Source organism: Aptenodytes forsteri, unplaced genomic scaffold, assembly GCF_000699145.1.
Source record: "Aptenodytes forsteri isolate BGI_AS27 unplaced genomic scaffold, ASM69914v1 Scaffold465, whole genome shotgun sequence".
In the NCBI taxonomy this organism is placed as follows: domain Eukaryota; kingdom Metazoa; phylum Chordata; class Aves; order Sphenisciformes; family Spheniscidae; genus Aptenodytes; species Aptenodytes forsteri.
Window position 1 is genome coordinate 790,175 of NW_008795039.1, and position 13,872 is coordinate 804,046.

Here is a 13,872-nt window from a genome sequence, read left to right on the forward strand (position 1 = left end):
AGGGCCTGTTGCAACAGGACAAGGGGGAATGGCTTTAAACTAAAGGGGGGTAGATACAGACGAGATATAAGGAAGAAATTTTTTACGCTGAGGGTGGTGAAACACTGGCACAGGTTGCCCAGAGAGGTGGTGGATGCCCCATCCCTGGAAACATTCAAGGTCAGGTTGGACGGGGCTCTGAGCAACCTGATCTAGTTGAAGATGTCCCTGCCCACTGCAGGGGGCTTGGACTAGATGACCTTTAGAGGTCCCTTCCAACCCAAACTACTCTATGATTCTAAGTTACCCATCCACAGAAACACATTGCATCTTGCTCTTTGTGCTCTACAGAGCCACCTTAGCAAAAGGGATAGCAGGATGCCATTCAATTTAAGCAGCTAGTTCTTCTGATTCAAGCTTGAAAACGTCACACAAAGGCCTCCTCCTACCCCTCCCGTCCAATGTAATATCATACCCTGCTCTTGAGTAGGACGACTGTACACGTGTGCCATCAATAAATTGGACCAAGGATATCACGTGATCTCAGCTTTATGTTCACCTTTACCACTGTGATCCACATGCAATATTTAAGATTTCAACTATTCAGGTCATAAACAACAACTTCATGTTATTTCTTTTTCACCTGCAAGGACTATAAACTCATTAACCACAAAAGTTCAAAACTGGTGTGATTACACTTAGCATTGCACATTCCATTTCTTTTATACATGAAGAACGACACCCTGACACCTGCAGCTACTGAGATGCTATACAAGGTCCAAATTAGTTTCTTGCTAGAGAAGACAAAAGGATGGAATTCTCATATATTGAATCAGTAGTGGGTCATCTTCATAAAGGACACAGTAATGAATATATGTTTAATCATAAAATAATGAACAGCTATCTTTAAAAGCTTAGCCACATCCACAGTGGAACTCTGACATTCCCTGACCTTCTCCAGTTTTAACTGTTTAACACTTTATTAATATAATTTTCCTTCCTACTTGCTTAGACCTTAAAGGACATTTCAAGTGCTGCATGTCATGATTTAAGAGGTCTTCAGTCAAACTTTGAGTTTCCCCAAGTGTACTAGTAGGTGTAGATGGACTAGGAATGCAGAACATGTTTTATTTGCCATACCCACACTATAAAATTCATTAAAGAATATACTTGCAATTTGACTTTTTTTCCCCAAAACAGAAATAATATCAACTAGTGTTTGAATAATGTTACAGTTTTGTTAACATTGTGTTGAAAGCTTAAGTTATAAAGTGCCTTTGTAAAGTGCACCTGTAAAGTGCCTTGAAAGCACAGGTGATCCTACTAGCTAGGCTTATAACAGAGTTGCATTATATGTTGCAATGTAAGATTAGACCTTTTGTTTTGAAACTCCTCTTGCAGAAGTTTTCTATACCGGGCATAACACTGCTTAGCATTCAAGTTTTTAATAATTGCAAACCAGCCATTTATGAAAATGCTATTAGGAACAAAGGAAAGAGTAGGAAGAAAAAGGAAAGTCACAAGGGTTTCTGATACATAAGCTCCAGCCACTGTTCACTTCTTTCGCTTTGTTGGCAGGCTCTCCCGCCTCCATACTCAAGGGCTCAAGGCCTTGATATTTGCATAGGATTTGGGTTTTTTTGCTAACTATATTAAATCTTACCCCAAAGTTGGCCAATTTACAAACCTCTGAAAAAAAATACAACCCATAAGAATCCACTTGAGGTTTGTTAATATTAAGAGTTAATAGGCAGCTATCTTCTTCACTGACTGTACCTGCACTAAGCATTTTCTGTGATCTTTAAGCTTTTGCTGGCTAACTGTACAGGGTATGCAACATTTCACAGAAGAAAAACATTTGCCACATTGGGACTGCAAAACATTGAGTACCAATACTTCTGCCAGAAGGTAATATGACAGTGGAATAGAGCACAGCAAGAGAGCTGCTTTTTCCCCTCTCACATGACCTAACGTAAGCACCTGGGTAACCTGGAAAAGGAGGACAAGCATGGCTAGGCTCAGATGAGGACTTCACAGGAACAAAACAAATTAAACAAACAAAAAAAAGCTATGAGACTGGAACAGAGGCAGGCTGGAAAGGAAAAGGGTATAAAGGTTTTTAAAAAATATTAGATGATACACCACATATTAGAAGTTGAACACAGGATTTTCAAGTCTCAGCAAGTTTCTTTTATCATAGCAATTGATGGCAATTAAAATATATCTAGCAATTAACCCACTACTACCCCCAATTACAGCTACACCTGGTTTTCTTGAATCAAATTATAAAAGTTGAAACTCTTCCGAGAGTCTGTGCACAGAATAGTACAGTTACTGTGGTGGAATTTATTTCCAGTGGCTTTCTGAAACAATTTTGGAAAATATTAAAAGTTGCAAGGTCAGGCACTCCACAGTTCAGAACTAAATACTCAACTATTTAACCAACTGGGCAACTGCTCGAACCAATTGCTTCTTTAGATCACTTTCTTTTCTAGAATGTCTGTCCCACAGGATGAATATGCTTTGGAAATTAATTAGCGTTTTTATAAAGAGAGTTGAAGCAATTGCTGTTTCAGATCACTTTTTCTAGAATGTCTGTCCCACAGGATGAATATGCTTTGGAAATTAATTAGCATTTTTATAAAGAGTATTTGTCTGCAATAAATGAGATAAGATTCTTAATCTCAGAGACACAAAATGAACAAATCTTGCCCTGGAGAACAGGATCCTCTTGTCCTCTGCTACCCAAACTTCTGAATGATGGCAGGTACATCATTTAAACCAAGTATTTCACAAGGTAGCATTAATCAATCTCTGGTTCTCCACTTGACTTAGCGGAAACCTGAAGTCAGAAGTGCAGAAAATTTGAACTACAAATGAGGTCAAGATGATGATATTCTGAACGTATATCCTGGAGGAGGGACACTGGGAAGACAGGAATCAGTCTAGCTTTTAAAAGCAGACAACAGAATCAGCCCGTTCTTCCCTTAATACGTTTTCATCCTGTCCTCTTCCAGCTTCGTTTCTCTCACCTAGGCTTTTCCTTTGCTTTTATCAGATTTATTTTCTCTTTCCTTCATTCTTTTCAATTTTATATGTGTCTCAGCTCAGCTATAAATTAATTTACAGAGACAAAATAACCTCATCTTACTTCGTAAGAGAAGTACAAAGATAAAAGTTCCTAGCATTTTCTTTGGGGGGGAATAAGTATTATTAGAAAATAAACAATTTTGGTTTTGCAGTAAGATCTCTGATAAAACTTTCACGGAAAAGTCTTCACAAAACCAAAGCTATAATGCAGATCTAAGAATGTCTGAGATCCAGTGTGAAGCTAATGGTCTTCTGATCATAGCCACAAAATAACTACTTCAAAGTAGAGGTTAAAAAAATTAATGTTTTGTCCTGACAATATCCTTCTCAAGTTTAATTATTGTTGTTGTTTTTATTTATATTTCAGAATACTATTTCAGGTCTAATGCTTTCTGCTTGAAAATTACCATCAAACTGAATCAAGATTCAAAAAATCAAACAGGCAAAAATAAGAATTACAGCTCTGTAGTAAAGAACCAACACTAAAAAAGGTAACAGCACACCGGTGGAAGAACACTGTTGTTCACCAATCCCTCCCCTTTTCTCCTCCCACAAAATATATAAGAAAAACAGAAAGTAACTGAGACGTTTTCAACCGTATTATTCAAAGATTTAAATAAATTAGCTCCGGATTTACGGATTGATACAAATATATCAGAAAGGTACTTAAAAAAATGAATGTAATTATGACGTGGTAGGTCACGTTATATACAAATACAGAGGACAAAAGTTTTAAAAATTGCAGGTCAAAAGAGAAATTCATATAGGGAAGTAAAAGCAAATCTTTTTGATGTGTCTCATATTGAAACACTTTTCATCTGAAGTTAAAAGATCAATCTAAACTTTCAAAGAGAGCCTAAATTCTTCAAAAAAGCTATGTGTTAGCACAACTAAAAACAGATACTCAGACTGGAAGGTACAGTTTATGTGGCACAAGTTACTGTTGAGCAAGGAAGGTAACACCTCTGTTCTGAGTCTGCAAAATCATCTCCCTACTGTAACATGAAAACAGAAGATAAAAAACCAGAAAAGACTGAATTATACATTAGAGAAAAAAAAAAAATAGAACATTTCTTTAACCTAGATCTGTGGAATGAGCCAGGATTTGTTTTCTTGCACACACTCAAGTAGCCTGTGGCAAACTGCGTAGGAAAATAATCTCCATTACCATCAACTTAGAATCGCCAACAGAAAAGCAAGCCTCAATCACCTGAGAGACTATTTTTGCCTCATTTTTGTATACTGTCAAAGACAGCGATTTCCTAGTCTATGAGCTGGGCACTAAGATGCTAGCATAATACAGGTAAATGTGTTGCACTTAAAGATGGCAATAAACACTAAAGCTGAAAAAAAATCTTGTACTTCCATCCTTAATAGTTTTATCACATAAGAACACGTGAGAACATTATGCGTACTAAAGGAAAATTTTGAATCTTCACTGCATTTTAGATTAAAGAAAAAATTGTCAGAGGGGAGAGATTTTTTAAACAGCATGCATCTTCTGATCTCAATCTTAGGCTGCTGAAAAAGTATTTTCTTTGAAACTACTTTTCAAACAAACTACTGAATGAAAAAGAACTATAAAATCCTGCCATATCAATTCGGAAGGAAAGAAAGAAAAAAGACATTTAAAAAAATAGTTTGAGAAGCAGTACTATGATCAGAGTCCTGTCTGAAAATTGGAGCAATGGAAGAATTAAAACTTAGTATGGATAATCTTTTGGAGATGCTCAAGTTATAAGTAGGTTTATTATATCAGAGAGACTGCTTCTCAAGACAGCTTTTTACTAAGTCATGGATTCAGGACACTGTCTGGTAACATTTTAAAAAAAAAACCAACCAGAGAGCAAGCTATACTTCAACTCATTAAAATAGTAATAGCAACTGAAATATAGTAATTAACCTACGGATAACTTGTAACGCTTACAGAACTTCAACTGATGTTGTTTGAGGGGTGGAGAAGGGAAAGATTGTTTCAATACCTTGTCTTCCCTCATCATTGGTAAACAAACCAGCATCACTGCTGCTCAGACTGCTGGATTCACTGTAATAAGAGAAAGAAAGAAACAGATCAAAAGAACAATTGATCTTTCAGTCGTAAAATTCTAAGGAGACAAGGCTGTGCTCAAATTGAACTTAAGCCCAACAAAGATCGGAAAGAAAATAGGATGATTTTTTTTTAATCAAACTGCAAATATCCTAGTTCCATTAACTACAAAGCATATTATTTTTGGCACATAAAACCACGGGAATCTAATGGTACCCTGACAGTAAGCCAGATGTGACTGCAACGAGGTGCTGACACAATTGATGCATTTTATTATCTGCTTCCATCAAATGCTCACTGCTTCCTTCTTATGCTGTGCAATTCAGCTTGATCCTGGAACATCACTGCTCAATAAAATAGGAAAAGTCTCAATCAAAAGCAGCCTAAGCCTTCCTTCAGCACATGAAATGTAAGAGTCTGAAAATCAAATTACCTTTCTAAACATCATTTGCAAGTATTCTGGAAAAGACACTGCTTAAGGTTTCACAACATACTACTTGGGAAGAAAAAAGTTTATAACAAAGGTAGCCAATTAAATCAAAATAAAGGTCACCCTGAAGAAAATAAGTATGATCAATGATCATAACATCAACAAAAAAAAGCAAGGTACAGTTTCCTCTTCTGTCACTTCCATCATGGCATTAAAATTAGAATGCGTGTGTATGACATGCACACACTTCTCTCTAAATTCAAAGTCATCAATAGGTAAAATATTTTGTTCTTTGCTGTACACACTTTGTTACAAACAATATTCCATGTCTCTAAAAATAGTAAAAGAATTATCTTTTAATAACACAGATCACAATTTGGTGAGTTTCACAGAAAAGGATTTTTTTTAAACCATTTCATTTTTTTTGTCTATAGAGTAGCGCTGCTAAGGAAGTAATATTCTCACCAAAATTTAATCACATTTTACTTACAGTGAGATGTAGAACAATTTGAAAAAAATCACTTCAGTTCACCACACAAATTCAAATACAAGTTATAACTACTACGGCTACTCTCAATGTTCCATATGAACTATTTATAAGAACTTGAGGTCTGTTTACCTTTCTACACTTATTCATATTAAAACATACATGCAGTCCTATACTTGAATTCAAGTGGTTTCAATTATTTTTACTTACTTTCTAGTAATAAATTAGTTTTATTTTTGTTTCTAAATAAATACTACACTGCAGAAAATTATTTCCTTTTAAATGTTAATCTCTCACAAAAATAAGCCTCAGGTTTTTTTTAAGCTTGTAATATGAATTATATAAAATTAGTCTAATTTGTGTTTAATTATAGGTACACATTTGGGTTTTGTATCTTCCTTTGGGAGGATTTGGAACACAATATAGTATCAGGACACACAAAGCAGTGATTTAAAAAAAGTAATATATACGGCTCTGTGTTTGAATATTAAGTTATTTTAATATTTGCTGTATCTTCTGCTTACCCATATTCTTACTGTGTAAGCAATACTTATACCATCTTTTATACATAATATAATCAGAACAAGACTTAAGCACTTGCACAACTGCCCTAAGCAGAAGAAAGAAGACAGGCATGCAATGAGAACAGAACCATCTTTCATGAGGGAGACCAAAACTTGAACTTCCCAGTGTTGCAAATCCTAGTAACTTCTTTCTAGCAAGCATCCCATCCTCACTTTGATTACAACAAAGATGGCTTTACTGTCCTTACATTTAATTTTATAATTTTACATCATACATCTCAAAGAAAAACATCCCCTTTTCATAGATTCTTCCTATCCATTTATTGTTTAATTGTACTTTTTAAAATGAAAGCTAGGAAATCCTTTCAACTCTAGTATTTCAGCCACTTTCCCCACCAAAATTTCCAATTTTGAGAACAGTCTCCTTCCTTTTTTCTTTTTTTTAGAGATATTTTAATTGTGCAGTAATTCCTACTGAAGGACTAGCCAGTTCATGAAAACATAACCACTTGAAACTTTCAAAATTACACATAATAATGTTTTGTTTTGGTTTTTAAAAATCAAACCATAACACTGGTATATCCATGGCAGCCAGTGTTCATTCTCCTCAGGCCACAGTCAAATAGGGCAGGGATTACAGCTGAGATAATTGCTACATGGCCATCATTTCACTGAATAAATTCAAAACCTCTGGAATTAATACATTAATATCTAAGTACATGAAAGCTGTTATGATGGAATTTATTTCCAGTTTTAATATAATTTTGCACTGTATATTCCTAATTCATTTGCTTTGTAATGAGAATTCCACTCCCAGGAAGACTTCCAGGAAAAAGAAAAAAGCCACAGATTCCTTTTAGTCCTATAAAATAGGGTATGCAAGCAAAAACTTGGAAGGAACAGCTCTGCTACCCAAAAAGCTTTCACAGCTTTATTTATACATTTGTGGAAATAAAGAAGAAATAAGTTTTATTATTCGTTACTATTACCAGCAAAGCGTCCCATACCTTGGTTTCGTATGAGACTTGTGACCTCTGTTCACTAAACAAGCCTGTCCCCAAGAACTGACCAGCCACTGTACTCACACTGACGGGCCGGCTGGTGGGTGGGCGTCTCTGGCATTATTAAGGGTCTGAGTTTCACTGCTGCTCTCTTTCAAAATGGACAATTGAGATTTCTCCTCTATTTAGTCACTTCAAATGCAAACAATTGCCAAAGCTTGCAGGAATTAAATATCATCCAGAACTCCATGCATCGCCAAATTTGGCTGAAACTGGCCAAGGAACTAAGCATTGAGGATAAGGGAAAATGAGCAAAGGACAGGCTCTGATCACGAAAATCTCATTTCCAGTGCTCAAAACCAACCTCACAGGAATTCATCTTTGGGACCATTTAGATGCTGACATTTTAAGAGCTTGAAGACTCCTACTACTACTCCTGAACCCTGCACTTAAAGGGTTATTGTTGCGTTTGGTGTTTGAACACACACAGATAAAAGACTGCAAAAGAAGTGTCACTTAGCATTTTTAATGTGTACTTCAAATATATACATTATGTTATTTTAAAGTAATTTCATGTATACACTGAAAACTTCTCACTAGTTTTAGATCCGAGCAACTTAACTCCCATTAAAAATCATTGGCTTTGTTTTGTTTTTAAAAACTGAACTTCTAAAAAATTAATCGGTTTTTTTGAATAATCATTAAGCTGTATGCACACAAATGTACAAAATTAGAGCAGCTTTGTATACTTTTTATTTTTCCTCTTCCAACAAGTGTTGCTGAAGCATGAGTCTTATCCAAGATGCTTTGTTATCTCTCCATATCTTGTGCAATCTTACAAAACTCATGTTCCCTTTTAAAATCTCAGCTTTTACTTTTAGAACATATTTTTAGGAACCGAGTTTGCCAGTTGTTTCCAATTCTTCTGGCTAAATGATCTCAAACAATAGAGGCACTACTGCATTTAAGTAAAACTAGTTTAAAACCAGTTAAAATTATTCACATACAAATATTCAGATACAGCATGCACCTGAGAGGCTTAGATATGGTGGATTTCTAATCACATTATGGAATGCAAATTTTCTAATTCAGTGGTTTCCAAACCTTTTGGTACAAGATGACCATTGCAAGAAATTCAGTAGAATGACAGACCATCACTCAACCATGTGCATGAGCAGAAAACACTATGAAGATGAGAATGGTTTTAAAGGCTATTTATTGGGGCCAGAAACAAACATTTGAAGTACAATTTGAAAAATGACAGCATTTGGTGTAACAAAACATTAAGCGTTTTGAAGAGGAAGATGAATTTTTAAATCGATAATGTTTCTTCTGTGAAAAAAACAAAAAGATATTCAGACTGACCTGGAAGTAGCACAGTTTTGGGAGTCTACAAGAGGAGTTTTATATTGGTCACTCTACTCTCCACCCAAAAATTAGCTACAGAATTTTTGACTTGGAGAACTGTTACCCTTGTAGCATAACAGAAAATCTTTTAGAAATAAAAAAGTGACAAGAATATGGACACATGATAAAATATGCAATGGTTCCTAGCTCCAAGGAAATTTTTAACCATCTGTCTTTAGGTACCAAACTTGGGGGAACAGATTCCCAGTATCATCAGAGAAGGAAGTTCTCTAAAGGCTTCCTGACAACACACACCTGTCTTGCATGTCAAAGTGAGATGTTTGAAGTTAAACCGGCTGCACTGAAGGACTGCTTCTGCTCTAGTAACTAAGACATTAGTAACAATCTTTAAAGACTCATGATTCACATTGCTCTTTCAACTGCTTATTGTCCGCAGGTGAGGGACAAAACTAGCATGTAATAAAAAGACTTAGAAGAACTTACCCGACAATAACTGGAGTTAGTCACTTACCAATACTTCTGTTATTACAGTAACCGATCTGTCTGCTCTGGTCAAAACCCCTGGGTACTCTCTGCATCTAAATTCTACCTCTCCAGTAAGGAAAAGGCTTAACAGTTTATAGATAAAATGCCTACAAAAAAAACCAGGGACACTAGTGCTGTCAAGCAACTGACCAAAATTATGTGTTTTAATATGAGTCTTTCTTGTTGACAGTTCTGCATTCAGAACCAGGCACATGGGATAAACATAATCAAGCTTACCAGGCCCCGCAGGTAACATCCCTTGTGTATGGTGGAAAAATGACTTACACCTTACTGTGTTGTCAAAATAGTACTTTGGAAACAATTACCATTGTAGTATGACTGCTGTCTGGAATGGATGGATGAGGTGTACTGCCAAAGGGTCATCATTCCCCCATTTTTCTAATGGTAAGCTCAGGTGTTTCTGAACTGTAAATTGGTTTTTGCATTTCGTAAATGATGTATATCCTTGGCAACCTGCAGACTTTTTACGCCCATGACACATAAGAACATACTGTCTAAATGGTGACTCTAAACACTGACAACCTTTCTGATGAATAGAGATAACAATCGAAGCACCAATGTCTAGAAATTGGAAAAAAACTTGATTTTTGTCTGAGAACTGTCATCAGTTGAAATACCCAGAAAAAGACATATTAATCATTTGTATATTCTGTCATTCTTCATCTTGAAACAATTAGAATGTATTATTTCAAGAATCTGTTTTCTTGGTTATTCCTCTGCTACACGACTCTATTTTATGCTGAATTCCTTAACCCGAGCAACTCATGTATTAAAAAAAGTAGACTTAAAAAAAAAGTAACTTGTTAAAACAGATACTATTGATGCTAGCATTTTAACTCTGGAATTAAAGAAAAATCCAAAGATTCCCAATACAAACAACAGTAATAAAAGCAATAAAATACTATCCAAAGTTTCTGTAAAAAGGAAGAGAAAGAATAACCTGTCACTCATGTTCTCATCTGAGCCTTTTTGCTCCTCATATTCCATTTTGTCCTTATTTGCTTGGTTCACTTCTTCATTTTCTATAACTACTCCTTCATCCAAGATTTCAGGTCCTTGTCGAGCTGCAGCCACTTTTCTTTTTTTCACTTTGCTCTTAGAAAACTCTTGGTGTTGGTATGATTTATTGTCATTGTCCATTTCTTGATCTCTGCTGTTATCCTGCTGTTGAGTTATTGTCAGTGCATTAGAGACTTCTGATGGCAGATCTATTGCCATCCGTTTTACCTTTCTTCTCCTGCGCAAAGTTCTGTTTCCCAAACTGTCAACAGCCAAATCTGGTTCATGCCACAGAGGTCTTTTGCCTCTAATGTTATTTAAGTTTGAGGAAGGCCTACGTTTAGCAACCAACAACTGGTCATCAGAGTCACTGTGGTCTTTCTTACTAGCATGGTTCTCCCTGTAGTCTTTGTTTGATTCTTCTAAACTGGAATCAGAACCTTCACTTAAGCAGTGACCAGTCTCCCACGGATGATGGGTGGTAAATGAACGTCTTTTTCGTCCCCTCCTTTTCCTTGCCTGTCGCTTTAGAAGACAAGACACACTTCGAGAATGATCTCCAGTATCAGCAAAACCTCCTCTGGCTTGCTCTGAACTTTCTTCCAGTGCTGAGACTAGATCGTGAACCAGCTCCTCCATAGTCCTACTGAAATGCCTATATATTTCAAGAAAAAACACACACAAGAAAACAACATATAAATCTGAAGTGTTAAGCATAAACTCTATAACAATTTTACCTGCCAAAATCATTTTATTTTACTCACTTTAGGCAAGGTAGTCTTAATGTCCATTCTATAAAGATTATTGTATTTCTGCTGAGAGATAAAGCCTTGCCAACCAGTCCTACACAATTTGCAATGCATCAGCATACATTCCTTTTAAAAGTCATCTTCCCAAATTTCTGTCTTGGAAAGAAGAGTGGGTTGGGGTTTGTTTCCCATTTGTTTTTGACCTCACTATTATTGTTTGGTTTTAACTCACCTCATCACATTTTTATGATTTTCAGGGTTTCCGCATGGCGAGAGCATCAACAAAGACCATTCACTCTAACAGCAGGCAGGGAGTGCATTTTAAATTTATGAATGGAAAATGGAATACATAATAGTCCTCCTTGATAGTATATTAGGGAGTTCTGTTTAAGAGTTGCCATTATGATAAAATATTTTTAAGGATAATTATCTCTTGATGCTGCCTAAATGCCAAAATGAAGTTAAGACAGTGATTCTTTGATAATATATGACTTTTTTTTTTTTAATAGTGACTAATTCTGTCTTTCCAAATGGCTGATATCCGTTTGATTTTTTTTTTTTAATTTGGTTCAGTGGAGTGATATTAAGTTGAGAGAATACCCTGCTACAGGTAATTCTAGAATATTAAATGCAAAGTTTTCCACCACATGCAGACACTCACATCCATAGAATCACACATTTGTGTAAGGCAAAATATCCCTAAACACACACAGTGTCTCATTAAGGCTTTATCCTTTTAAACATTTTGCTCCTTCCTCCTCAGATTTCACTAGCATTTAGCATGTCTTTAACTCCGTATGCTTCAGTAAGTTCACCCATATTCACATGAACATAATTACGAAAAGAAAACATTAAATGATTGCTGCTGAACTCTAATCCTTCTCTGAAGGCTGTGAACCTTCCTTGTAAACACAGCAATCAGATTCTCACATCAAAGCATCAGAAGACCCCTTTCATTGAGGTAAAGCAGAGAACAATGTTCATGCTCTTTACTACATTACACCAACTGATAAATATGGAAGACACTGAGTAATTTATGTAGTGGATGTTTAAAAGCAAGACTCTTCACTTTGTTTTCCAACACAATTTGATGGAGGAATGAATAAATAGTTTTCTACCCATACTGGCAGAGTTGTAGATGTGGAGAAAATCTAGACACATAGCACACAGGTTCCCTCTCCAATTTACCACAAACTCCAACATTAAAGGTACTTAATGGTGGTGGCTGAATGGACAGTCATGACTGTAACGTACGCAAATTTTAAATGTTAATGAGGGAACTGAGGAGTACGTTTAAGAAGAAATCCAAGCTGGGCATGATATATCTTACCTAAAGAAATTATTTATTCTCCTTTTAAACCATTTTCAGAAATACTTATTTTAAACATTTCAATTGCAAGATCACCAAAAGCAGAGAGAGTGGTAGAAACACAAGCTCATTTTGAATTCCTGAAACTACTGTGTCACTTGCCTTTATTTCTCGTACCTCTTTTTCTGTCCTGCTGTAATCTCTAGGCCTATTACTCCCTCTTAACCTAAGATTTTCTTTAGCTCTTAGTAGAGCAGAATCATTGTATTATCTTGTAAGGGGTGAGACAGCTCTGGAAGAATGCTACACTTCTCCTTAATCCATTTAGATCACAAGAATCAAAACCTCCAAAATCACACAAAAATACTTCTCAGAAGCGAGAGAAGCAACACAGCAGGAAAAGTATTCAAATGAAGCAACGATTTTCTGAAAATTCAGCGAAAGAAAAAAGTGGAAGCCAATTAACCTAGAAATTACTTCTAGAGACTTGTGGCGTCAAAAAGATTTAAAACTAACTCTTACTTCGAGTTTTCAAAGTTTCAGTTACTGTGGAGGGGTTTTGGGGTATGTGTGTAGGAGCTGTTTGGTTTTTGCTTGGTTTTTTTGCTTGTGTAGTAGGAATTTCAACCATCAGTAGAGGCAAGTCTAGGTATATTTGTACAAGGTTTCTACACGATGCTTAAATTGATACATTAACCCATGTTTCTCAGTAGCTAGAACTGCACAATGGGGAGGGCACTAGCCCCTTTAGCTTCATTGATAAACACCCATGAAGACAGCTATCCTCACAGGTGCGCTTATCAGAAATGAGATGCCCTTGAGATTTAAGGGGGTTTCTAATACTTCTGTGCTAATGTAACAGGAGCTATAAGACTCAAACAAACTCCAGTACATTTATTTGAGTTAATTTGAGAAATCAATTCCCCCAGCTGCCTGCCCAGCCCTTCTGCCACAGGCTTTCACATTTATAGCGAACTGATAGAAGCGGAGGTGCACCAAAAACTGAACTAGTAGGCTTAAACCTACATTCAGCTCAAAATGAACAGGTTTCTGCTAACATGCCAGAATATGAACTAGCATATATACTCTCTTGCAGCTCATTCTGTTAATGCCCCTGCAGCACAAAGTAAAAGCGAAAGGAAAGACAGGGACGGGACGCTAATATCTTACATCACAGTTTATGATTAATTCGATCAATTCAGTACCCCTAATCCATATGGATAACTGTATCACCAAAATCACTGCAGCTCCTACAGTGGACATACCAACTTATAGAATCATAGAATCATTGAGGTTGGAAAAGACCTCTAAGATTGAGTCCAACCGTTGACCCAACACCACCA

At 36.1% G+C, this 13,872-nt stretch overlaps 1 protein-coding gene across 1 annotated transcript in view; it reads right to left on the reverse strand.

The window, feature by feature from the left end:
* The window catches only part of GPATCH2 (G-patch domain containing 2), a 136,694-nt gene that overhangs the window by 112,222 nt on the left and 10,600 nt on the right, over positions 1-13,872 (reverse strand). Inside the window, exons 4-5 of the mRNA XM_009276842.2 lie at positions 10,413-11,126; positions 5,052-5,113 (exon numbers count right to left, since the gene is read on the reverse strand). Coding sequence (XP_009275117.2) covers positions 5,052-5,113; positions 10,413-11,126 — 776 coding nt within the window. The remainder of the gene's footprint in view (positions 1-5,051; positions 5,114-10,412; positions 11,127-13,872) is intronic.